The 24,739-nt window shown below is 35.0% G+C and overlaps 1 protein-coding gene across 8 annotated transcripts in view; it reads left to right on the top strand.

The window, feature by feature from the left end:
* Positions 1-24,739, top strand: part of LOC6566568 — a 54,889-nt gene that overhangs the window by 27,968 nt on the left and 2,182 nt on the right. For 6 of the 8 annotated variants that reach the window (XM_032739452.1, XM_032739448.1, XM_032739449.1 and 3 more), the window contains 4 exons: positions 14,766-14,872; positions 17,171-17,267; positions 23,352-23,489; positions 23,557-24,199. In XM_032739452.1, coding sequence (XP_032595343.1) covers positions 14,766-14,872; positions 17,171-17,267; positions 23,352-23,489; positions 23,557-24,199 — 985 coding nt within the window. Of the gene's footprint in view, positions 1-8,549; positions 8,592-14,765; positions 14,873-17,170; positions 17,268-23,351; positions 23,490-23,556; positions 24,200-24,739 lie in introns of those variants that run through there. The other 2 variants (XM_032739454.1, XM_032739455.1) reach the window with 1 other exon arrangement.

Below are 24,739 nucleotides of genomic sequence, written 5' to 3'. Positions count from 1 at the left end.
AAGCAAATATATATGACTTTATGTTTATGCATATTATTCGGAGAAATACTCAAAAGATTTTTCTATAGAAATGAAAATTGGTCTTTGAGAGAAAACGAATCGAATTAACTGAAATATACAAAAGACATTAATCATACTGAAATGCAAATAAGTTCATGACATAAGTACTAAAATATGGTTGTACAACATGTGTTTTATTGCACAACTAACAACAAAGCCAAAGCATATTTATCAATCTCGAGTGACCCACTTGAGATGAGCCATGCCCCCCATAAACAATGCATAAAAATCAATGAAGCTTACGAAATGTTTACCGCCCATTAGCACATCATAAGAGAGAGAACATGAACAGAAGACAGCGGCATGCACTTTTCTCACGGGCACCTCAACCTTCCCTCAACACACACACACTAATCTATAAAAACGAGTCCTTCAAGTACACATGCTAATCGGCTGCGGAAATATGATATGCTGTATGACATATGTTTGTGTGCATGTTTCTGACAGTCCCTAGAAATAAATGTACACATGTATGACTTCGGTGTGGCATGAAGTAGGCAGGGGGCATGCTACTTATTGTAGGTGCTACAGAGTCATTTTTGAATATACTTGCGGCTAGTTATATGGCTTGTAAGAACAAGAAGAAGAAGAGTGAGAAACGCCCCATCAACGTGAGTGGGTCAGTGCAACGAACTGTGCGAGTAGCGCGCTAAGACAAACTATGCAGATCCCACACTCGTTAGTTAAAGTTCGAAAGCTCGGGGGAGTCCAAGACAAACAGGTTAGATATCTTGACAGTGCTCGACTAGCAGACACCCTACGAAGTGCCTCGCATTGGTTTAAAACTGATCTGAGAGATGTGAATATTAATTGACATGCATTCGCCTACACACTAAATTCTATTTTGCTAAATTATATTAATAAAAGCAATATCATTTTATATTCAATGTGATTTACGTGATTCAATCAATAAAATAAAAAAAATGTAATAAGAAATACAAAATATATTTAAATATTGTCACAGATGAATACATTTAAAAATGGGTGTTTCTGACTTTAATATAATAGTTGAACATTTAAAGTTTATAGTTGTAAGGAATCCTAGATATTTGAGGGTAAGCGGATAAGCTGAATACCATATAAAAATATATATTTTAATATACCATTAATCTTATATAAAATATAATTAAAATATAAACCGCATAGAAATATAAATTTCAATTTACCATTAATCTTATATAAAATATAATTAAAATATTGAAATAATGTGCTTAATCTGAAACACAAAAAGGTTTGCGGTTTCTTTTACGTCAAACTGAATAAAGTAATTTTTGTATGATAATCAACAATACAAAATATAAATTTATTGTATTAACTGTCTTCTTCGCAGGGCTTAAACATTGAATAGCAAAGAAACAGAAATTAACATAAAAATCTGTTAATTGAATATAGCTTTATAGTACAATAATTTGAGTATTTAGCTCATAAATTTCAAGTCGATGTTTATCAATTTAATTGTTCCCTGCCGATTTAATGGGCAAAGGGTATCAAAATCAATAAACTACGCCAAGACGAGTCCAGCAACTTAATTATTTATTAACATTTCTTAATACGCCAGAAAGCAGGACACTGCTTTGCTTTTGTTGCAGTAGTTGTAGTCGAGGAAGAAGTTCCTGCAAATGAAGGTGCAATTTTCTAAGGAACTGCTGCAGGTGCTCGAGGACAGACGAGAAGTGGTTCGTCATTAAGGTGCTGCCTTCCTGTCTATATTGATGTGTATGCGCTGTGTGTGTGTGTGTGTGTGTGTGTGTGTGTGTGTGTGTGTGTGTGTGTGTGTGTGTGTGTGTGTGTGTGTGTGGGTGTGTACGGGTTTTTTTCCAGACAATTTGTATTACTTTCAATCTTTTGGCATGCATTATCCTTAATGAAATGTGCTGAGGTCCGACAAAGTGCGCCAAGCTACCTGCATAATTCCTCGATGTAAGGATGCGAGAGTTCGCCATGGCATTAAAGCAGAAACCAGGCGCTATTATAAATAATTACACAAGAAAATAAACAGAAGAGCGTAACGTTCCCTGTACAATGTCGCCGAACAACAGGCCAAGAACAATGGAGAGCCATTCACCTGGCACAGTTCTCACGGCAGGCAGCAACGCTGTGGGTAGGCAAAAACCAGAGATGGAAAGTCGGTGAGAGGGCGGCAAATGCAGAGATAGACAAGGGAGTGAGCGAAAGAGACAGAGAGAGAGAGAGAGAGGGAGAGAGAGAGATGAAAGAGCGATAAAACGAATAGACCGAGGTGTAAATGTTAATGAATATATTGTAAAACCTATTGACGGAGCTAAATGTTTGTCTACTTGCGAGTAGATAACTGGTTTTGAAAGAATAGTTGGAAAGGAAAAATCTGGAATCTAATCTTAAGCTAATATTTAGTAAAAATATTACTAACCAAAAAGCAAATATAGAAATTCAGTGTACACGTATAAAAAACTGCGTAGGCTTTAAATAAATAAATAAATAGGAAAAAAACCTTGATTTTTATAAAGACAACATTTTTAAAATATACTCTCTAAAAAAAGTAAAAGATAATTTACCCTTAGAATAAAAAAAAAGCAAGGTATATAATTTTGGAAGCATTTAAATTAAAGAAGAAAGAAAAGAAAATTGTATAAAAAAAAACACAAAATGAACAGTTGTAGAAATATTTCTATTATAACTGATAGATGAGATGAAACATCCCACAGACATTACCTCAGCAGAGAAGGCACTTACACCTGGTTGACAGCCGTGTCTATGAACTTCAATGCAAATCAGTCAAAGTCAATGTCAAAGTCAAAAACCTCATTGGCTGGCCAATGCACAAGCGGCAACAGCAACGTTGGCTAATCGAACACAACTATGGAATTTTCAAAATGCTCAACTTGGTTTTTTAAATAAAACGAGTTGAAAGCAGAAAAAGCAACAAACAAAAAATGATTGACAGCGAATTTAATTGAAGCATTGAACCTGGCCAAATGCAGCCAACTGCTGACTGCTAAGGGGGGGTAAAGGGGAAATAGGAAAGAAATGCATGGCACGAGCGGGTTTTATCTGCGGACTTCACAGACCTTTACCTCTTTTGTCAACGCAGCGTTCAATCAACTAAAATTTGCTGTACGCTTGTACGGTGGATCTACGGTCCACAGTCTAGACGGATAGAGTTATGATGACAAAAGAGCTGGTCAACTGACGTTTACACCACCTGTCAGCTGGGCTAATTTGAAAAAAGGGGGAGAGAGGACTCCGGTCCGGGCAGCTATCGAGATGAATGACACGAACTTTGACCGCAAATTGTGTGTGCTAAGCTGATGTTGACGTAGCTTCTGAATCCATATTCGACGAGCACATGACAACTCCTCCCAATTATGTCTGAGAGTGTCAACCAGCTGCAGAGACACATACTCAAAGATACGCAATTGAAATGTTGTGGCGGCAACATTTGTGGCGTAGTTGACACGAAGTTACGCCTCAGTCTCTAATAAGACAAGCCGCCCTGTTAACATTTACTCGCAAAATGTGTTCACACCTTTATTTGTACAGCTAAAAGTAGCTGAGAGTTGCAGATACTTTCGAGCTGCGTTCACTTCCTCAAATGCGGAAAAAAAAAGCGCTGAATGTGTATTTAAATTGCTCATCATAAAGTTAAGTCTAATTTACATAAACAATTAAATGCAGGCAAAAATAAAACAAAACAAAAATAATTAAACACAAGGGAAAAACAGGTGGGGGAGTGGGGATTGGATGGGAGGGGGCTGGCAATCGCGACGCCCGTTAACTGTTTAATGCGACAATTAAAAAAATATTGCTCATACGCACTGGTGAACGCCTGACCTTACACAGCTGGCTCATGCCTCATGCCGCAGCCTGTCGCTTAAATTGACGCCCACACGCCGCTCGCTGACCATAAAAGCAACACAAACTACAACAACAGCGACAACAACAACAATAACAAGCGGCTCTAGTGACAAATAAGTCGTCACTGGCACTTGACTTGTTGCTATTATTAATGCAAGCTGTTCTCGTTCCACTTGATTTCGTTGAAGAACTCGTTTTGAGAGGTGATAAATTCCCATTTTTTTAAAAGTCATTTTCGAATTGCAAATTTTTAAATGCTTATAGCATAACTGAGTGATGAATAAGACCCTCTTGAATATTTACAGTTTAGCTATTCTATGTCTTTTGTTATGGTTGATTTTCACTCTCAAGCTGGCCACTAAAAAGCAAAACATTTTTATGGCTATTTTGCATATTTATTGATTCCTGTTTCGATTGTTGCTGAAAGTAAAACTTTATTTATACTGTATGAATGTTAAAGCTCATCACATTATCCAGTTAGCTGATAAGAAGCTTATGTTTCCATTTCAATTTAAAACTAATCAAGTTATTAATATTAATAATGTTTTCAATTTGTATATAAAATAAGAAAAAAAAAAATGGTTCGCATTTATATAATAATATTCGAAATAATTTAAAATCATTAAAGATTCATTCATAATGTAGTTTAAAATAAATATAATCTTATTCAATTGTTGTTATTTATTTTTTAAATTTACATTTCATGTGTATCCAAAAATAATGTTAGCTTTGATTAACACTAAATTCTTTCGGTTTATTTTTTTGTTTACTTATTTCACTTGAACATCAAAATAATGTTATCTTTGATTAAGGCGGAAATGAATTTGAAATACAAATATACTTTGGGCAACGTAATACAAGTTTTCAATTTATTCAATACATAAGTTTCAATTAATTGGCTTTTGTGCATCCGGCATACCTAAAAAACTGAAAAAACTGAACAAGAGTTGCATACTTTATTTGTGTACTTTTTTTTATTTACTTCTTCACCCATTCTCCTTCCCTTTGAGATATTAGATTGAAGATAAGTGTACAAGGATTATAATTAATATATGGATTTATACATTTTAATTAATTCACAACTCTTTCGCTCTTTCTCTTTGCAGGTGAGTTTCAACAGCAGAAATTTCTACAGAAAACTTCAACAGACAAGCAACAAAAAAGTGGTAGGAAAATCTAAAAACATTTTCCATTACAATACGCTGACTCTGCTGCCATTAGGCCGTCAGTGTTTATCAAGATACACTGGAACAAGCCAATTTAGCCATGGACAAACACCAATTTGGTGCCCAATGCTTAAGCTGTGGTAACATTTTGTGTGTGCTGCAATAAAGTTTTTTTTTTTATTTGCCGCTTCAAAATGTTTGCCAATTTCGTTTTGGGACCGCGATAAGAGAGCAAAATATGACAGGCAGCACCACGAAATTAATGAATGAAGCTGAAAAAGAGAATTGGCCTGCAGTTCTTGCCCCATTCGCCGTTTGCTATTTCCTCAGCTGCCATGCTGTGCGTTCGTGTCTAGTAAAAATGGCAAAGAGAACAAAAAATTATATAGATGTATATATATATGCTATCGTTCACATGTGCTGCGTTCGCTACGTGTTCATGTTAAATGTCATAATCAGACGCAGTCGCACACACCAACTAAAAGTATTTCGATACAAAGTTGCTGCTCTCGACATGTTGCATAAATGTTAGCAGCATGCGAAATGGCTTTGCCTTCGCCCCAGCAGAGGGAGGAGGCGTAACCTCAGCTCGGCTTGCTTACTTAGTTGCAGCTAATAGATACTGAGACGCCACACAGATACTCGGATATACTTCAAGCTTTGTTGCTTATGCGAATCAGTTGGGCTCCCATCAAATGCAGCTCGTAAAACTATTGAAGAAATGTATGGATGAAATGTAGTCATAATTTGTGCATATTTATGCAGTGGTTCGCACAACACGCCAAAAAGAGGCAGGCAGCGACAATCGCTTCAAAATACCCTGAAGCCATTAAGAATGGGTAAAGAGGGTATAATGGTTTTGTGCAAACGTATGTTACAGGAAGATGATATAAAGAAGTATACATAAGATGACAAAATGGCTATTTAATCTGAGCTTTGCGATTATCAATATATATCAATTTCAGATAGCAAAGACTTTTTCTTTTATACTTCAATAAAAGTAGAATATATTTAACAACTGGGTGCAGGGTATATCGTTGTCGAACGCGCTCGACTACGGCGTTCTTACTTGCTTTTTATCAAACCACTATGACGCCATCGCAATATGACCTTGTATAAAAATGTGAAAAAACAAAACCGAGTCTTGTATAGGAAAAATGAGTATTTCCAAAGCAGTTTAAAGAGTATTCAATGCAAGTGGCTAATAAAAAGTTGTGGAAATGCATATGTACGAAACAAACGAGTTAATTACAATTTCAAATTCAATAAGGGGATCTTTATAAGTATTTAAATTTTAGTCATAGTCAATTCTTAGTGAACATTGGAAAATTCATTTGAAATATTTGCACCATAAAATATAATCAAGTCATAATTCACAACAACTCAATTTCATTAGAAAACGTATGTCCGAGGAAATGATATCATTGGGCACATAAATCACTTGCCTTTAAAGGGTATTCCCAATACCTACACACTTATCTAGCACATAAGACAAGCCGACAAACGGTTTTTGGCACTGCCAATCGACCGACACTTCCTGGCCCAAGTTCAAGGGCTATTCCTCTCCCTTGGCTCTTGGTCCTCCCCTTCATCATGCATAACTTGTTAGCAATTTTTCGGCAGACCTCGAGACGCCTCGGACCGGTCCATAGACGACACCAAATATGATGTATTTTTGTTGCTTTTCCTTCTTTTTCCATTTTAGTTTGCTGTTCATTTCTGAGAAACCACGAGAACATCAGAAATTCTTGTACCTCTTTTCATTTATTTCGCATGCCTTTTTTTTGTTGGTATTTTTGCCTCTTTGAGCGCGGCAGGATCTTTGGTTCCGCCGAGGCATCTGTTCTTGGATGGCTCGGACTGTGCCTCCCCATTGCGAGAATGAAATTGTGCGAGTGGCAGACGCGTATTCTATTGCATTTTAAATGACTTTTGAATGCTCAAATCTGTGTGTGTGTGTGTGTGTGAGTGAGTGAGCTGCATGTGGCAGAATTTGAACGTTTTTGCACTCTGGCTGACATGCCCAAATATGTGGGCTTGATAACGGTTTCTGAGCGGGTTGAGTGGTTTGATGCATGGCGAGTGCTTCTCGAGTGCTCCGTGAAGGTCAATGGGTGTGCTTTGTTATAAGCCGTTGAGCAATGTAGCACAGCGTGAAATATCAGAAGTGCTTATGCAACTCAGTTGCTGAGATGGTGAATGGATAGATTAGCGAGCTTAGAAATGTATCTCATGCTGCTTAGAATTTTGGGAATGTTTGTTTGCATACTTTCTTTAATAATTCCCACATCAAGTAAATGCCATTATCTATTATGATTCAAATATATATTATATAAAAAAGTAAATGATATATATTATTCATTAGCTTGTTTAATTGAAAATACTTTATTTCAAGTGCCAAATATGCAGCTAGCTGAAAGCACTAAAAATATTTGTGTAGGTTATATAAAGTTTTATTTATAGAGTTTAATATGAAATGTCACAAAAATCAACAACTATAAAATATGTCCATAAATTACCAACATTGTTTACTTGAGTGGCTTCAAATACCTCAGTAACTTAAGCAGAACCAGTCTTAAACGGCTTCGATCCACACAGATTTTAAGTGATAATAAAAAGTAATTTAAATAACAGTAAAAGAGTACTGCGTGCAACTTAAAAGAATCTCAACTGCGTAACTCCAAAAAACGTAGTTTTGGTCAACGTTCTGTGAGGCAAGTGAAGTTTATTAGCATTTTAAGTATGTTATTTTTCGGTTGTAGAATATGGCAAAAAAAAAAAAAAAAAAGCGAAGAAATATCTCAGAGCGGTCTGAAGGTCGTCTTATTAACACATAAACCATAAAAGCCAGTCAAGAAAACGAGAGACTAAAAAAAAACCGTAAGCACATGTTTGGCAAAACAACACTAAGACGAACAGCAACTAGCATTGGCTGCATAGAATTGCCCACATGTGTGTCACGTCACGGCAGACGACAACGGCAATGGCAACAGCTACAGCCACACAGATACAGATACATTTTTTTTTTTTTTTTTTGTTTGTGGCGCGCAGATACTTTGCGTGCTCGTGTGTAGAATGGCAGCAGCACAATGGACTGGGCTTGTTTTTGCCATATGTGTAAAATGTTTGGGCGGCTGTGGCATGAAAAATATATATTTATTTTTCGCTCAGAATTTTTGAATAGTCGTTAATGGAAGTTCGTTCGTGGCGGTAGAGTTTTCTCGCAGCGCCGTCATCATACATAAAATGCAACAATTTTATTTGTTTTCCGATAGCTAAACATTTGCTTAGCAGCACATAAGAATCATTAGTGTTGTGTGTGTGTGTGTGTGTGTGAAAAAAAGAATCTACCTATATATATTTATATATATATATATATATATATATATATAAAATATAGGCGACAGATTGTCGTCGTGGTAGACAAAAGCGATTTTATGCAGCGCCCATAAATTTGTATTTATAGCATTGTAAACATACATCTCTTATAGACGTGTGCGTGTCATGATTTTATCAACCGACTTTTACTGGGTGAGTTTGCATATAACCGATGCCCAGATACAGATAGTCGTGTCGCGTTATGTGCCAAAGTTGATTTTCAATTACTGCTGAGCAAATATTGAACGATTTACCAACTTCACACATTGTTTCAACATGGCTTGTTTGGAAATTGAATTTCATTTGCTGCATTTGGTGCTGGTTTTTACACAGATTTTCCTTTGACTTGACTTTTCATAGCAATCATAAAATGATTTTTTGTTTTGTGGTTGTTGTATTTATAATCATGTTGTTTGCCTTTTGATGTCGGTAACTCTGCAATTTATCCACCTATCCAGCCAGCCAGCCAGCTATCCATCCATCCATCCAAGCCAACCCAGCCAACCAGGCAGTCATAAATACTTGATGTGCTTTCAAGTGGCAACAATAAAAAAAAAAAAACTAAAGAAAAATGTAATAAAAATTATAAAATGCGACTCCTACGCTACCTTTGAGTTTGCCATTTCCACAACTACAACACTCAGCTACTCTCGCACAATTTTCACTCCGCTGAGTTAAGTTTTCCCGCGTTCTTTTCACTGATTTTTAACGCTTTAGTCAAGTAACTGTGTGTGTTAAAATGTATGACTAATTAAATTATGAAAAATGTGTTTTAATCATTTATTTTTATACAAAAGTCAATGACTTTGAGGTCTTTAATGTTGTTATTTCAAATAATGCTTTTGTTGCTAATCTGTATTAACTTTTAGAGGTTTCAATTTTATATAAAATATTTTAAATAGAAATCAGAAATCAGAAAATCAAAAAAGAACTACAACCAGTCAAGAAAAGTGAGAGATCTTTGCGTACAAATTACATATGGAATAATATTTAATTTTGCTATATCATCTGTTCAACTGTATAAAATCGGTCTTCTTATTTCTGGCATTTAACAATTTCTTATCTACATTCAGAAAAAAAAGAACTTAAACTCACTATGTAAATAGATAAATTAATATTTTTTTCGCTTTGCCTCACAGCTACTATTTGTCTGCTATTTAAAGATATTTGTTATCAGAGTGCAAACAGCATTTAAAAGAGTTTATTTTTAAATAACCAACTCAGACGCGGTGCGACATGGCCATAAGCCAACTTGAAGAAACATTGTCGAGTATATTCGTTAGCTTTGATAAGTAAACAAAGTAAATAATGCGCAATGATAGTCAGATAAGCAAATGTCTCAAATTGTTTTTTATGACAGATTCCTTATGAAGGCGAAGGCTCTGATGAAGAGCTCTTCCAGTTTTTCCCGTTTTTCTGTCACTTTCGTTACATCTGTGAACATGACTATTTACATTTTCCCGCGCCAAATAAAATAATAATAAAATAAAAGATTATATAACTCAAACAGCCTAATGCCCCCATTTCCACTGCATTTTAAATGAGTTTGTATTCGTTTTTTTTTTTTTTTGTGTTTGTTTGTTGTGTGAAAACCCAACGAGTGCAGGAAGCTGACGCACTTTTGTCAGCGGAAAAGTTGAAGTTTTATTACTTATGTTGCCGGCGTGCTTTTTACTTAATGATGTATTCAAGACACTGCCCAAATTGGCACGTAAATATGTCTGCAATTTTCTTGTGGTATTTTTTGTATATTTTTTTATTGCAGTCAGTCTGTGCCGCTTACATAATTACCGGGTCTGGTCTGACCGAGCCGAGCTGGTCCCCAGCCTTTTATGGCGTATTTTTAGTGGTTTTTAATTGGATTGGCATACAAAAAACAAAAAACAAAAGGCATGCTGAATGGCCCAGTTTGATTCGAAATTGGTGCTGGCATTGAGGTAGTAAAAGAGGCAAAACTCTTGACAAGAATCGTGATTCCGAAATGTAGCATCTTATTCTAGACTGCCCACAAGCCAACTCAATATCTTAGAGGGTTGTTTGTTTATATTCCAGCACAGGCAAGGGTAGAAAATTAAGCCACTGACTCTAAGGCAATGACTTTAACCTTTACCTTGTCTTATTTTGATTTGAGTGAATATATATTTTAAGATTTGATACAGGAAAAAATTCTACCTAGTTTTTGGGAGCACGAATTCGGATATATAAATATTAAATACTAAATAAACCAATATATTCAGTAATATGACGTTTTTATTGCCTTTCTCATTAAGTCTTCGCAGAATCATTTTACTATGTCATTTATATTCTATTAGCATTCGCAAGAGTAAGCAACGTTTTAAGTTATGTCATTTCTGTAAATAAAATGCTCATTAATCAAAGTGTGCACCTCTTTAAAATATATTAACATTAAGTATCAGTTGTGGTGTTAAGCCACTAATGCAAAATTAATTGCATCTTCATTGCCAGCACTACTTATTCGTCTCTTCATGAAAACTGGAAAATAATAAATTACATTTATTAATTGACCAAAAAAAAAAAAAAGATTATGAAAAACGTAATCTAATTTTGATAAATTAGTTTTCAGCCTGCCAAGGTTGCTAATTCAATAATCGACCCTCGCATTGCACCTCCAGTCACTTTCAACACACACACGCACACGCACACGCACACCAACCCACTTCAATGAGACGCCAACACAGAACCAACCTCAGCCAGATGCTGACGCTCCTCTTTTTCTTGGATCTGCCATAAACCATGATTTGTTATATGTTGGTTTTTTGCTTTTGGTTTTGGTTGTGGTTTGTGAAGGCACCGATTTTATATATAGTCGTATCATTGAGTAATTGTGTCATCATCGATGTTTATCCACAGCCGCGTTCATCTCATATTTTCAATTTATTTTACGCCATTCGGATACTCGATTGATTTATGACAATTTTTGCATCACATTTAGCCCTCAGCCATGTCAAGTGTTGCAGTTGCAAGCACAGTCGTCTTTTGCCACACTTTTGGCCATAAAAGTAACTCACATTAAGTCATAAAAACAAAGTTCTACGAAAGCTTTACAGCTCCACAGATGCGTGTGTGGAACAATTATGGGTTGTATTTCCGTTTTCAGTGTCGCCACATGGGGCACAAAATTAGAAAACAACAACAACAACAACCTTTGATATACTCAACCATAATTTACATGAACAGAACGTGACGAAAATTTAATTTAATTTTGTTGTTGTGTGTTTATACTTTTCAAATTTTTTCTTTAAAATTATTTTGTTTGTTTGGCTTTATTAGTAAATGCTGACTAAGTTTTTATTCTGTTGGCATTCATTTTTATTACAGCTTTGAGTAATGATGGAAAGAGGTCAAGTAAATTTCAAATTTGTTGCTACATAAATAAAACAGTCAGAATATTTTTTAAATTATAATTTCAATTTTGCAAACTTAATTGCATTAAAATCAACAATAATCCCAATATATGCTTAAGGTGTATATTTTCAGTGATTGACAATTTTCAGTGAAATGGAGCCAATTATCTATAAAAAAAAAATATATATTTATTAACTCTATATCAATATGCATACTTAAAAAAATAGATTAAGTCCATTGAAATCCATTCATTCCAAATTCTATTTATTTAATTTTGTTATTTAATTTTATTTATACAACTGATTGTACAAAAAAAATATTAAATATATTTTTTTCCTGGATACACTTAATAAAAAATTCTGGCAAATTTTTTGCTAGAAATTTCATCTGCTGTTCAAATATTTGTTGTTTGAACAAAATGCTTTTTGTTTATATAATAAAATGTGCCCATATTAATTTTTAGCTATTCATACTTAAATTCTTATAACAAAGCTCAGAAACCAGCTTTAAAATATGTCAATTCCACTACAAATGGCCCCAAAAAACATTTAGCAAAATTTATAGCTAAATATCAACAGCTTCTTTCCAAAGATCAGCAAACAAATCAACAGCTATGTATCAACTGACTGACGGCCAACAAATGTCAAACATTAGGGTGTTCATTATAAAGCCATAAAAATAGCTATACGACGATTCGTTGTGGCTACCTCGATGGCACCATTTGGCCCGAAGCGTACGGCTTAATGATATGCTTATGGCCAAAGCCAGAGATAACTAACGAAACGAAAAATCAATCAATGGGGCCATGCGGGGCGCTAACGGGCTTTCAATTTGAAAAAAAAGGTAGGAATCGGAATACCAAAAATGAATTATCGTTTGATGGTGGTCAATGGGTTCTGAAAGCTACGCCGGCTTGATTCTGTCGCATCAATCGCATTTTTATTTAAGTGTCTTGTGGACACACTAAAGTCAAAAGTATGTGAATTTGGAATCTGGGAAATGATATCATCAGCAGCAAAATCAGCAAAGCTCTTGCTTAATTCGAAATACTTTTTCAAGCCGATAAATCTCTGGTGCGCTGTATTATTTTGGGTTTCTTGCTCAAACCGAAAATGAAGATACTTTTTTTGTGGTGCTTCGTCTTCCGTTTATCACGGCGGCACAATCTAAGTATAATATGGCGAAGTTCTTGCCGGTTCTTTCTGTTGCCAGAGCGTTTAATAAGGTTCTGGCCAAATTAACGGTAGTCACGTTTAAGCGCCCAGACACAAACAACAACATCGGCAACAAAATCTAGCAGAAGACCAAGAACAACAAACATGCCTTGGCTAACTTCAAATTCAATATAGCAACAAAAGGGAAAAACCGAAAGAAAAAAAAACCTTAGGAAATTGTGCGGATTATTCGCTGTGAGGAGGGAAGTAAAGGGGATCTATATAAGAGGCAGTCGAAACTTAATTTAGCACATTAAAAACTATTGTTCAATTCACTACGACTTTGTGGACTGAGTTTTTTTGTTTTTTGTTCTTCTGCTTCTGGGAGAAACGTGCAGCAGCTATTGGATTTAATGAGTAAATGAGTAAATGAGTTTGGACTCTATTCATGGAATTGGGGCCATTTGGTGGGCGGCATATTAAGTTGCAAGCTGACAGATATTTGTAGAAACTTTCGAATTAATTAAATTGTATGTTAAGTAATAAAAATGCAATAAATTAAATAGTTGACAAAGGAAACACTGATTTGAATATTTTTCGTTTTTTTTCTTTCCTTATTATAATATCAGAAGACTCTCAAAAATATAATTATTAATTTTATTTTTCAAATGTAGCTTATATTAAAATCAATATAAAATTTTTAAAATCAATACATATATTTTTAAAATATATATTTAGAAGTATTTTTAATAATTACACTTTAAAGACTTGAAAGCAATTTGACACCGCCAAATTCAATGTCATTTAGCAGAAATTAAGTTTAAATACAAAATGACAAGCCTGTTAACTAATAATATTAATCATTTAAATAAAAAATATTACATTTAAGTTAGTTAAACAAGAAATATAAATAATTCACATTTAATTATTTACTATGGAGCTAGATTTACATATAATTTTTCTATTCATTCTACTTGTATAATATAATAATATATATATATATATGTTAGATATAACAATATATATTTAGATGCATGTGCTCATATTAGATAGTTTCACTTTCAAATGTTACACAACATCCAAAAGTTAAATTGAAATATTTGCAACGAGTTCATCACTGAGTGAAAGCCGCTAAATTTAATTGTTAATTTAAGCTTAAGCCGCACAGATTAACTCATTATAATTGCCACATTGCGGGCCAGTTAGCCAGTTATATTAAGCACAACACAACTTCATGTATGTTCATCAGCTAACATTTGTTAATATGAAATATTATAACACTACCAGCTTGATAATAAATTGGCTTTATGAGCCAACCAACAATAGCAAACCACGCAACAAAACCAGCAAGAAAATATAAAACACCAAACACACCCAAATGGAATTTATGGTGCAGCAGACGTGTCTTAAATGGGGGAAGCTAACTGTGCGGCATGTGGGTGAATTGGGGGTGGTGGATGAGAAGGATGAGGGGGATGAGGGGGTTGGAAAAGCGGCGCAAGTGGCGGCTTTTTAAAGCAACATTAATCATTGCTATGGGAGGCAGCCAGCCAGAGAGGTTTTCGACTTGCTGGTTGTTGCTTACATTATTTAAAATACCATAAAGTGCAGGGGCTAAAGAATTATGACAACCACTGCGACAGATAGCGAAAACAGCTGATACGCTCAGCAAATGTTGATCATAAATAAGGCAAATTTGCAAAATCAGCAGACACGAACTACCTCACCTATGTACGCCCCAGACAAATTATTATGCGTATGCGTATTTTAATCAGTTCTATTTCATTCTTTTCTCTATCATTCACAGCAATCGCTGCTGGCGGGTCGCATTCCTGTGGCCTCCATGACGGGACCCATTAAGCGCGGATTGCTCTGGCAGCAACGAGATCGGCTCTTTTCGCGCTGGAAGGAGAGGTAAGCGAGTCTTAGAAACTTAACCAGGGAACTCAACTAGCTTAGCTAACTTAGCTAGATAAGAAATTAATGTTATATCTAAATTATATTCAAAATAGGATGTGGTTGGTTTATTTATTTAGCTAAAATATGTCGTTGTTGACTTCAAAGTTCGAAAACGTAGCACAAACTATTCAAAAAATGTTGTCGAATTATTACTTTTTATATTGATTTATTAATTTAATACTCGTATACATAAATTTATTAAATATTTATTTTATATATATTTTATAACTAATATAACTAATAAACTCTTGCAACATTTACTAAGGAAAACCCAGAAGAAATCGTATCAGACCAGCATTGGTTAAGATACATGACAAAGTGCTGGAAAGGCTTATAGAAAGAATAATTAGTATTTAATTAAAAAAGTGGCAAGGAGAAACCAGAAAATATAACATAACAATCATAGGTATAATCAGCAATATTTGAAGACATTTGAGTAGAGAAATGTGAAATCATTTGGCTTTTTTCAATAGTCCAAAATGACACAACCCTCAACCCGGCGTTGGCCAGGCAAAACTATGCAAATTGATTTATCTCGGGGGGTTGTTAATTGCACAAAGTGCATAATTTCATTTCACATTGGAACTGCAGAAAATGAGATTGAAATGCAGAAAATGCAAAATTCGAATCGGTTCACCAACTGACTGATTGCATTTGGTGTTTTGTTGAGTGGGTTTCTGGGTAGGTTTGGCGTCCTCCACAGGCCATCCAGGTGTGTGCTTTTTGTTTATTTTTGCCATATACTTAATTGAAATTTAATTACGTTGCTCTGCACAGCACTCAGCTGGTAATTATGCTTATCGGCATATTTTTAATTGGCAGTTAATGGTCACTAAGCGCAGATATCAATTGTGCATATTTGATCTTTCCAATTGAGCATGAAGTGTCCACTTCCACTGATGTTTTTGATGCAACTTTTGATTGCGCATCAAAGATCGAATATTGGCTAAATAATTTATTTTAGTTTATGTGTTGGAAATTTGATGAGAATATTGTCAATTAATCAATGGCTTAATGATTTCAATTTAAAGCTGCTTTTAATGAACAGGTTTTAACAATCGCTCCAATGACTTTTGTATTTAAAACCCTCTGGCTTATTTAGTTTTGATTACGTACTGAAAATGCACAATTGTTATATAATCGCTTAAATACAAACGAATGTTTGATTTTGCTGGTACTTTCATTTCAATTGAATTTCCGATTCGTTCGTTAGTATTCTGCATTATTCATACTGTTTGTTGTTCATGTTCAATTTTAACGTGTTTTTTCACATTGGCTCACCTGAAAGTTTCCAGTCATTAAGTTCTCTCGATCAGCATATTTGCAGCAGCATTGCGACTATGGGCTTGCTTCATGCTTGGAGCATTTGGCTAATCACTGCAGCTCGTTATTCAGAAGCCCACATGGCTAGGCAATTAACCGAAGTCAGCTCGAAAGCATCTTTGGGTTTTGTGAATTGGCTCGAAGAGCTTACAAAACATTTATCGTCTCGCCTTAGCACAATTTACTTGGCCACGTTAATAAGCAGCTGCTGAGAACTCAGAGCTCAGCCAACTGCCGACTGGGAAGTGAGCAATTTGCCACTTCTCGTTATTTAAGCGAAACTTGGTCGTTCAACCGATTTGCAAATACTTTGAAACCACCTTTTTGAAAACGAGAAAACTAATTTCATAGAAACTTTTGGGCATAAATAAATCAATGGATAAGGCTTCAACTCACTCAGACACGCGTATTTCTGGCCATGCATTATTGCCCAAACAAAGTTTATGTGTTTGTTAAAAGTGAAGAAAAAAATACAAATAATAAATAAAAAATAAAAGAGATAATATCAAATGCGTATTTGGCATATAAATAAAATATTTTTCGTTGCTGTTATCGTGACGATAAAATATTATTATCATCGGCTTATGAAACCCATAAAATGTAAAGTAGCTTTTGTGCTTGAGTTGCTCAAGTGTTTTATTGCTTTGACTTCTGGGTTTTTTTTTTGTTTGTTATTTTGCCGCATGATTTATTATTTATTAATAATAATTTTGAGCGCTGTGGGTGATCCAGTGAGAAGCAGAGGATGTATTGTTGCAGTGGCAATTGGCAAGCTGTTGCCAATTGTTGAATATGCTTAGATGATAATTATTTAATAATCATTATTGAGTGGCTCTTTAAGCAATTGACCTTTAAGACGAGATCAGCACAATGGCCTTTACACATAGACCATGATTTCATGTATTTCTTTCATTTTTTCTTTCTTTGCAGATACTTTGTGCTCACCCGCGACTATTTGCATTGCTTTAAACGTGCCTCAGGCTCGGCCAACGAACGTGCTTCGGATATGGGACAGTTTATATTTAAGGTATGTGGAATATTAAGTTTTATATCAAAGGTTGCGACTCGACGGGGCTATCTGCAAAACTGTTATCAATCCACACAGTTAATCGTTTTAATTTGTTTTAAGCAAACATTTTTTGTAATTCAAATTCAACTAATTCGAACTCCGAACAAAACTATAGATGTCAGTGGATTAACTCTTTCATTCTAGTCATATTCCCTATTGAAGTTCAATAACCTTATAACTGTACATAGCCCTGTAAATCTGGATGCAGAGTTATCTCACTTAACCAGGTTAACTCCCAACACACACCTCACATTTATTTACTACGCATTGTAGAATTTTATTGCCACAATTAGATTTATGCCCGGCATTATGACAACTTTGTCATACTCGTGCACATTGTGTCTCGCCGAGGTGCAGGGGTCTCTTTGGGGCATTAACTGTGCGCTTTATGTGCCATATCAGACCAAGCAGGACACACCTTAAAAGTGCTGGGCAGAACATTAAAATGCTTATGAATTGAGTCCCAGTCTGGCTTTGAAACATTGCGTCACGTTCGACAGTTGGTTGAGCTTGAGGTCTCCTGATAGAGATCTTTTATTAAAGGTGCTGGAAAAAAAAGAGATATAACTTACTCATTTGTTAGCCAAATGCGTAATATATGTGAGAAATGCATGCATTAGTTAAGTGGTTAACAGAAATATTGTCAACTTGCGCTGTTTCTCGTTAAACTAAAAGCTATTTCCAACATATCCCCCGGGATTTCGCGACTGTGGAAAAAAAAAACAACAACTTTATTATCACGCTGTCCACTTTTGGGCGAAACTAATCTAATTGGCTAAAGCTTGCAGCTACTGCATGTTAATTTGACCCACTATTCCCTACTTCATCCTTATGCCGCACCAGTTTACAAGTAAAGCAAAGCAAATATGAGACTAAAGGGAAGCTCAAACAAGTAAGAATGCTGTACGAGAGAGTGCTCTACTACGATTTGCGCTATTTATCGGAAAGGGAACAGTTATCGATAAAAAGAAATAAACTTAATCGGCCCGTGGTAAACGAGAACTCAGCCATAGTCTCTGAGATCAGCGTTAGAGTATATTTGCTGCCTCCTTCTGTCTGTTACATACTTTGGCACAAAACCAGTATACTCCTTTTATCCATTTTTAATGGGTTCAGGGTATAAAAATCAAGCACATAGACAACAGGAAAGCAACAACAGTTAAAACACACGATTGCTTTGAAATTGTTCGTTGTTGTTGCTGTTGTTGTTTCAACAAATAAGGAAAATGCACAGAAAAGTGTAACAACAACTGCAACAACAACAACAGCTTCGCAAATGCCACTTTATATGCACTTAACAACAAGAGCATGTTTAAAGAGATCATGGGAAATTGCTTTTATTTTCGTTTAATTTTCAAAATGTTTTCTATCGTTTTTTTATTCCAACTTTGCAGTTTTCTGCTAAAAGTCTCACTAAGAGCAGCGTCAATAAATATTTTTTGCTGGCAGTCGTTGTTGTTGTTAACAGTTTAATTTAAAATTAAAATACATTTAAAAGCAACAGCAGCAAGCATTTTGTTTATTGTGGGCAATTTTCCAAGATAAACAATTCAGCGACCAGTAGATAATCAAGATAAATGGAACTTAAAGCCAAAAAAAACACGTTGGGAAATGCTTAAAGCGACAAGCTGTAGTGAAATAATAATGTATGTATATAATTTATACATGCTTTTAGTTCTATAAATGAATATTGCGTGATTTTTGTGTACCTGCTGTCATGGGCTTCCTAAGTGGATTTAGCTTAGAAGCAACTTAAGTTGAAAATATTTAATATTTAGCAAAATAACATCTTCAATTGTCGAATGAAATTGGACAAACCACATCACTAATAACTAGTCAATCGACCGTTCTATTCACTGTATAAAACCAGTGCTTATTTTATTTTATATTAAAGGTAATTAAATTACATTTCCAAAAAGTATTAGCTTGTAGGTGGACATCAATAAAAGCTTCACAAAAATGGTAAATTTACCAAATAATAGTGGGTTGGTTTGTATAAACTTCCTGATAAAAATACTCTACTGTTTTAAAAACATTTTATGACTTATATCCCAAATAGAGTTTTAATGATCTTTTGTTATCTCAAACAAATAAAATTGATCAAAGCATAACAAATAGCTAAATTTATATTAAGCAAATGACATGCATTTTTTTCAATATTCATTTTACCATTTGAATCTATCAATAAATATTTCCCGGTACAATATTATTTTAATGTCTAACAAGTGTAAGCTCAACTTAAAATCGCGCCATTTTGAGAACAATATATTTAAGTTGCTTATTAAATATTTAAATATTCCACGTATCGTTATAAAAACCAACATTCAAATCTCACAGACCTTCATTTGTTAAAAAATCAAAAACCTGAATAAAAATGCTCATCATCAGCTTAGACACCCACTCGTGTTAGTGGAGACAACAACCAGCTAAACGAGTCATTGAGCAATTTGGCTCATTGGAAACGACTGATTTTTACACAATTTTCTATACTATATCTGAGAATATATATTCGCTGTGCCTTGGAGCCGAAACAAAATTATTTATAGTAAATTGTGTTTTTAAAGGAATTTACATAAAAGTCAAATTTAAAACAAATAAAATTAAGGAAAATAAAAATGTTATTTTTGAAATTCACTTTAAAGTATTTAATTTTTTGATTATTCGTACATATGTGTATATTTAAACATGTCGTTATTATTATATTCTTATACACATTAGACTTATATATTTATTCTCAAATTGTACATCTACATCGATTTTGCTGTTGTTTTTAGTCAATTTGTCAGTCAAAAACTGGAATTAAAATCACTTTGTCAATGTAATCAACTTAATCAATTAGGTGTGCGCTCTCCACCGCTAGCCTCATTTACAGTCTAATTATTTAATTTGATTTTTGCATAAATTTCAAAGTGATTGAGACGAGACTGTTACGTCTACCTAGCTCAAATTGATGATTCGACTCCTGTCAATGTTCAGGTAGATGAAACATTTTCTGCAGCCCATTTCCAGGGGGAAATCAATCGCGCGTGAAACTTACCGATGCTTAATAATTACAGGTGACGTGACAGCAACTGATGAGGGGGGGAGAGGGGTCTTTAATGAGATGATATGGGGGCAGAGGCGCAATCGAGAGCGAGAAATGTACCCCAAAGTTGCAGTTTTTGCACTTTGACAGTGAATGAAATCAATATTGATTTTTATGAGCAACATTCGCCGAAAGGTTTGATGGCGGATTCGATACTCGTATAATGAGTGAATATTAATTGAGCTGCATGCCCCACGGCATACTGTAATCGTTTTAAAAACGCATTTGCATAATTAAGAGATGACAAAATGCTCGCCAAGTACACCAAATATTATGATAATGAATCACTGGAGCACAGCCTTACAAATCAATCAAACGTGTCAAAAATCAATGGCTTTTTATGACTTGCTTTCGGCTTACTTGCATATATATACACCATATAGAGTCTAGTACTTGTCGTGTGTAAAACCTACATACCCAATTTGTTGTGAGTGATTTACCATCGAGTTTTGTTACGTTTTGACAGACAAATGCTATTTAATATGACAAAATATGAAACAACAAAAGATAACAATAACAAAAACTGCTAATCGACAATAGCCTTGAAAATCATAATTTTTTTTCTGTTTTGTTTTGTTTTTGAAAGTTTTGCGGCTGCTCTAAAGTTTCAAAATTTGGAGGCGGAAATTTGAAAATGCTTTGAGTGGGGTCTAGTAAGGTCAGTCGAACTAAAGTAATAGTTTAAATATGGTAAGGGATTGTGAGGGAAAGCACTTGAAGTGCAAATAATTATAAGTCATTAACAGGACCTATTAAAAATATTATTATTTAATTATAAGTCATTAGTCATTATAAATCAGTAGACTTAGGAATTATTTAAATGATATTTTTTAATTTTAATTTTAATTCTATGTAATTTGAAAACAATTTGCAATATTTAGATATCACTGGAAACTATGAAATTCAATTTTATGGGAAATGCTAGAAAGAAATAATGCATTAACTTATTGTAATCAGAAATTAGGAAACTTCCTTATGAGTTTGACATTAAGTACTACTAGCCTATTCAGCCTTACTTTGAATGTTATTCAGGATATCAATTAGAATTACTTTGAAAAGAAAATCATATATATATAGGAGAAAAGATTAGACGACTGATATTTCAACAGCATTTGTATTGAAACCTTTTATTTAGTCTTTGCTATGATTCTCTATGATCCAGTTTATCTCTTCTATTTATAAGATTTTGAAATGTGAAAGATCATCATATATCAACAATTAAGACAAGGTTTTACAACTCAAAAAAATATATATATGTAGATCACCATATACCTATAATATTTAGCTTGTTTACGCCCACACAAGACACATTTACATTGCTCGAGATTATTTTATGAGCCGGCATTTTAATAGATCTGCGACAAGGCCTTTGGTGTTGACATGCTCCATGATGAGCGATCCATTCTATTGCGTTTTTTCTTTTTGTGAGCACATATCGCATATCGCAAATTATCATTAAAGCGATTCAAGTGTCCGCCACCTCTCAAGCGTTTAAAACAACTTAATTATGTCTGGCCATAAAAATAGAAGCAGTCAGCCAAGAGGTAAGAAAAATCTTGGCCAACGTTTGATATCGCATAACTTGGCTAATTGCCACACGCTGCTGACATATTTGCCTAATGGCCTCGCACAGTTTTTAGCTGGAGCGCAGTCTCTGTAACAACTTTAAGTTCAGGCCATAAAGCAGCGCCATCTACAAGCAAATAAAAGCCATAAACTTGCCGGGAAGAAACTACAACAATAAGAAAAATTAGTTCAATAAAAGTTCTACATGGTAAAAAGTTTTGCATTTGGCCAGGGCGAAACTGTCGGCCTGCCCTAATGACATTTAACCGACTTGCAAAATGCACCAAGAAGAACTCAGAGAGAACCCAGTAAAAGCAAAAGAAATAGTTAGAGAAAGGTGGACATGCGAGTAGAAGGCGTTTCTTAATTGTTGTATTGTTGGCGACTTCAAGTTTTGCATAAAGACGTGCTCAAAATAACCGAGTAGCATTCTATTTTATGGCGTTTGCCATTAAATTTAAGTGCATTAGTTTCCTATTGCAAGTGCGATGTAGTCTTAATGGAACAACTTACTGCTAACCGGCAGCTGATGACATAATCCGTGGAATTCTGCGCCTGTTCTATAATGAGTAAGAATCAGAAAAAGAGAGAGAATATTATGTAAGCAAAAAGTGTAGAAAGAAATGTGGAAATCCGATTTAGCACGAAATAATATAATAAATATTTGGTAAGCATTTACTAAAATAAACAGTGCATAAAGAAAAGAGTCTATAAATTTATTGATATGAAATGTTTACGCCTCTTATACACGAGTGACTTAAAATATTAAAAATTTGATAAATTATTATAGACTTATTTTTAGTATTACTCAACTCTTCTTCAATAAATTTTCCAAGAAGGCAAATATCAAATATTTAATATTGTTTGGAATACATTTTTAGAGATTTCCATCAACATTTATAATAAATTCTCAGAAATATTTTTTATTGATAATGTATTTATTTTTATTAATAATCCACACAAATGTGAGATATCCGTAAAATATAATAATAATTTAATACAACAATAATGTGGCTTGCTAACTTTAATCAAAGGTAAAATCACTTAAAATAGCCAATAAAAATTTGATTGTTTTGAAAGAATGGAAAAAATTAAGGTTAATGGTATTTATGATGTATATCTTTAAGTGTTATTTTAATGCGCTTACCAAATATCTAAATCAAAACTAAAGCAACGTTGAGTTAGACTTGCTCTCACGCAGCAAAGCCAGCACATCAATTGTAATTATCTTGGCTCGGCTCTTGGAAACGTGAGCGTCTTTGGATCGAATGCGATCCAATTCCCAGACACCCGCAGAGTGAGCCAGAGAGTCGAACCATCATTGCCTAACCTTTGACTCGTATTGTGTGGAGCAACGACTGACTCATTGTTTCTGTTGCATTTGATTTCAGGTCAAGCTGGTGGACGTGGAGAAGGTAGAATGGCTCAATCGGCGCTCGTATAGCGCCATTGGGCTGCTGCTGGGACGGGAGGGTCGCGTTCTCCTGCGCTGTGACGATGGCCTCGAGGATTGGTTCGAGCTGCTCGAGGTAAGCACGTAATCATTCACATTCTTGGCCCATTTCTAATGTTTAATTTTTATTATACTTTGAGCAGGAATGCACGCTGACCTCGAAGGAGCGTCGTCGCGCCTTGAAGATCGCTCAGGGGCCGAGATCGCGTGCCTCGCTGGCCGCGCCTGTGTCGCATGCCTCACTGCAGTTCCAGCATTTTGGACTGGGCAGCACCTACTCCAGTGCACTGGATGATTGGCTGATGACGAATGGTTCCGGCTGTGGCGGCGGACTGGCGCGCCATAAAATTGGCGCCGGCAGCTTGAATGGCTATGCTGGCGCCAATCCATTTTTATTTAGCGACTCGGTGCCGGATCTGAGTGCGTTAAACAATGAGAATCACAATCATCATATGAGCGGCATCTCAACGAATCACTCCACGCCGCAGAAGATTCCGCACCACAGCAATGCAAATCTCAGTCGCTACTCGAATGGTTATGCCTCGGCGCAGAATAGTTTCACGCAGGCTGGCGGTGCCTTGTACGGATCACCACGACGCATCTTCATCAACAGCAGCTTCGGCTCCAATGCGGTCGTCGACGAGGAGACGGCCGAGGAGTCCGAAGTGCAGCTGCGTCGTCCGCGGCTCTTCCGCGGCATCAGCGCCCAGCCGGACAATGGCAACGAGCTGGACAGGGATTGGCTCTATCGCAAACCGCGTGCGCCCACCGATATGCGCCACTCAGGTGAGTCCCCAAAACTCTCTCATAGACCTCTCATAGACCTGTACAAATTGAGCACGATTAATACTTTTTAGAGATATATTTGATATTGATATAAAAAAGCTATTAAAAGTACTCAGCATTTAATACAAATATTATATTAAAAGGCATTGAAAAATAGTTTTTAAAAATATATTAATTAAATCTAAGGTTATTGCCAGGGCTTGTCCAAACAATATTTATAATTGAAAGCCTTCTTAAATATTATTATGCTTATAAATCGGATTATTTAATTGAAAGATGTGAAGTACTTTAAATAAAATTACAACATACATTTAATTAGAATTAAAAATTAGAATATTCAACAAACATTTTCTTTTTCTTAATTTTATTAAATGCAGTAAGGATTCCATCGAGAGTTATTGAAACAGTTGAATTAGTTGGTATCAGATCATTAAAAATTAATTTGTTCTCGCTTACCATATTAATTATAAAGCCCATATAGTAAAAAATTAAGCTATTAATCGAACTCTATTGTTGTTGTTGTAAAGTTATGTCTGTCGA

The sequence above is a fragment of the Drosophila grimshawi genome, unplaced genomic scaffold (genome assembly GCF_018153295.1).
Source record: "Drosophila grimshawi isolate 15287-2541.00 unplaced genomic scaffold, ASM1815329v1 contig_1377, whole genome shotgun sequence".
Classification (NCBI taxonomy): domain Eukaryota; kingdom Metazoa; phylum Arthropoda; class Insecta; order Diptera; family Drosophilidae; genus Drosophila; species Drosophila grimshawi.
Note: the sequence above shows the minus strand (reverse complement) of the source record. Positions and strands in the feature narration are given on the sequence as shown.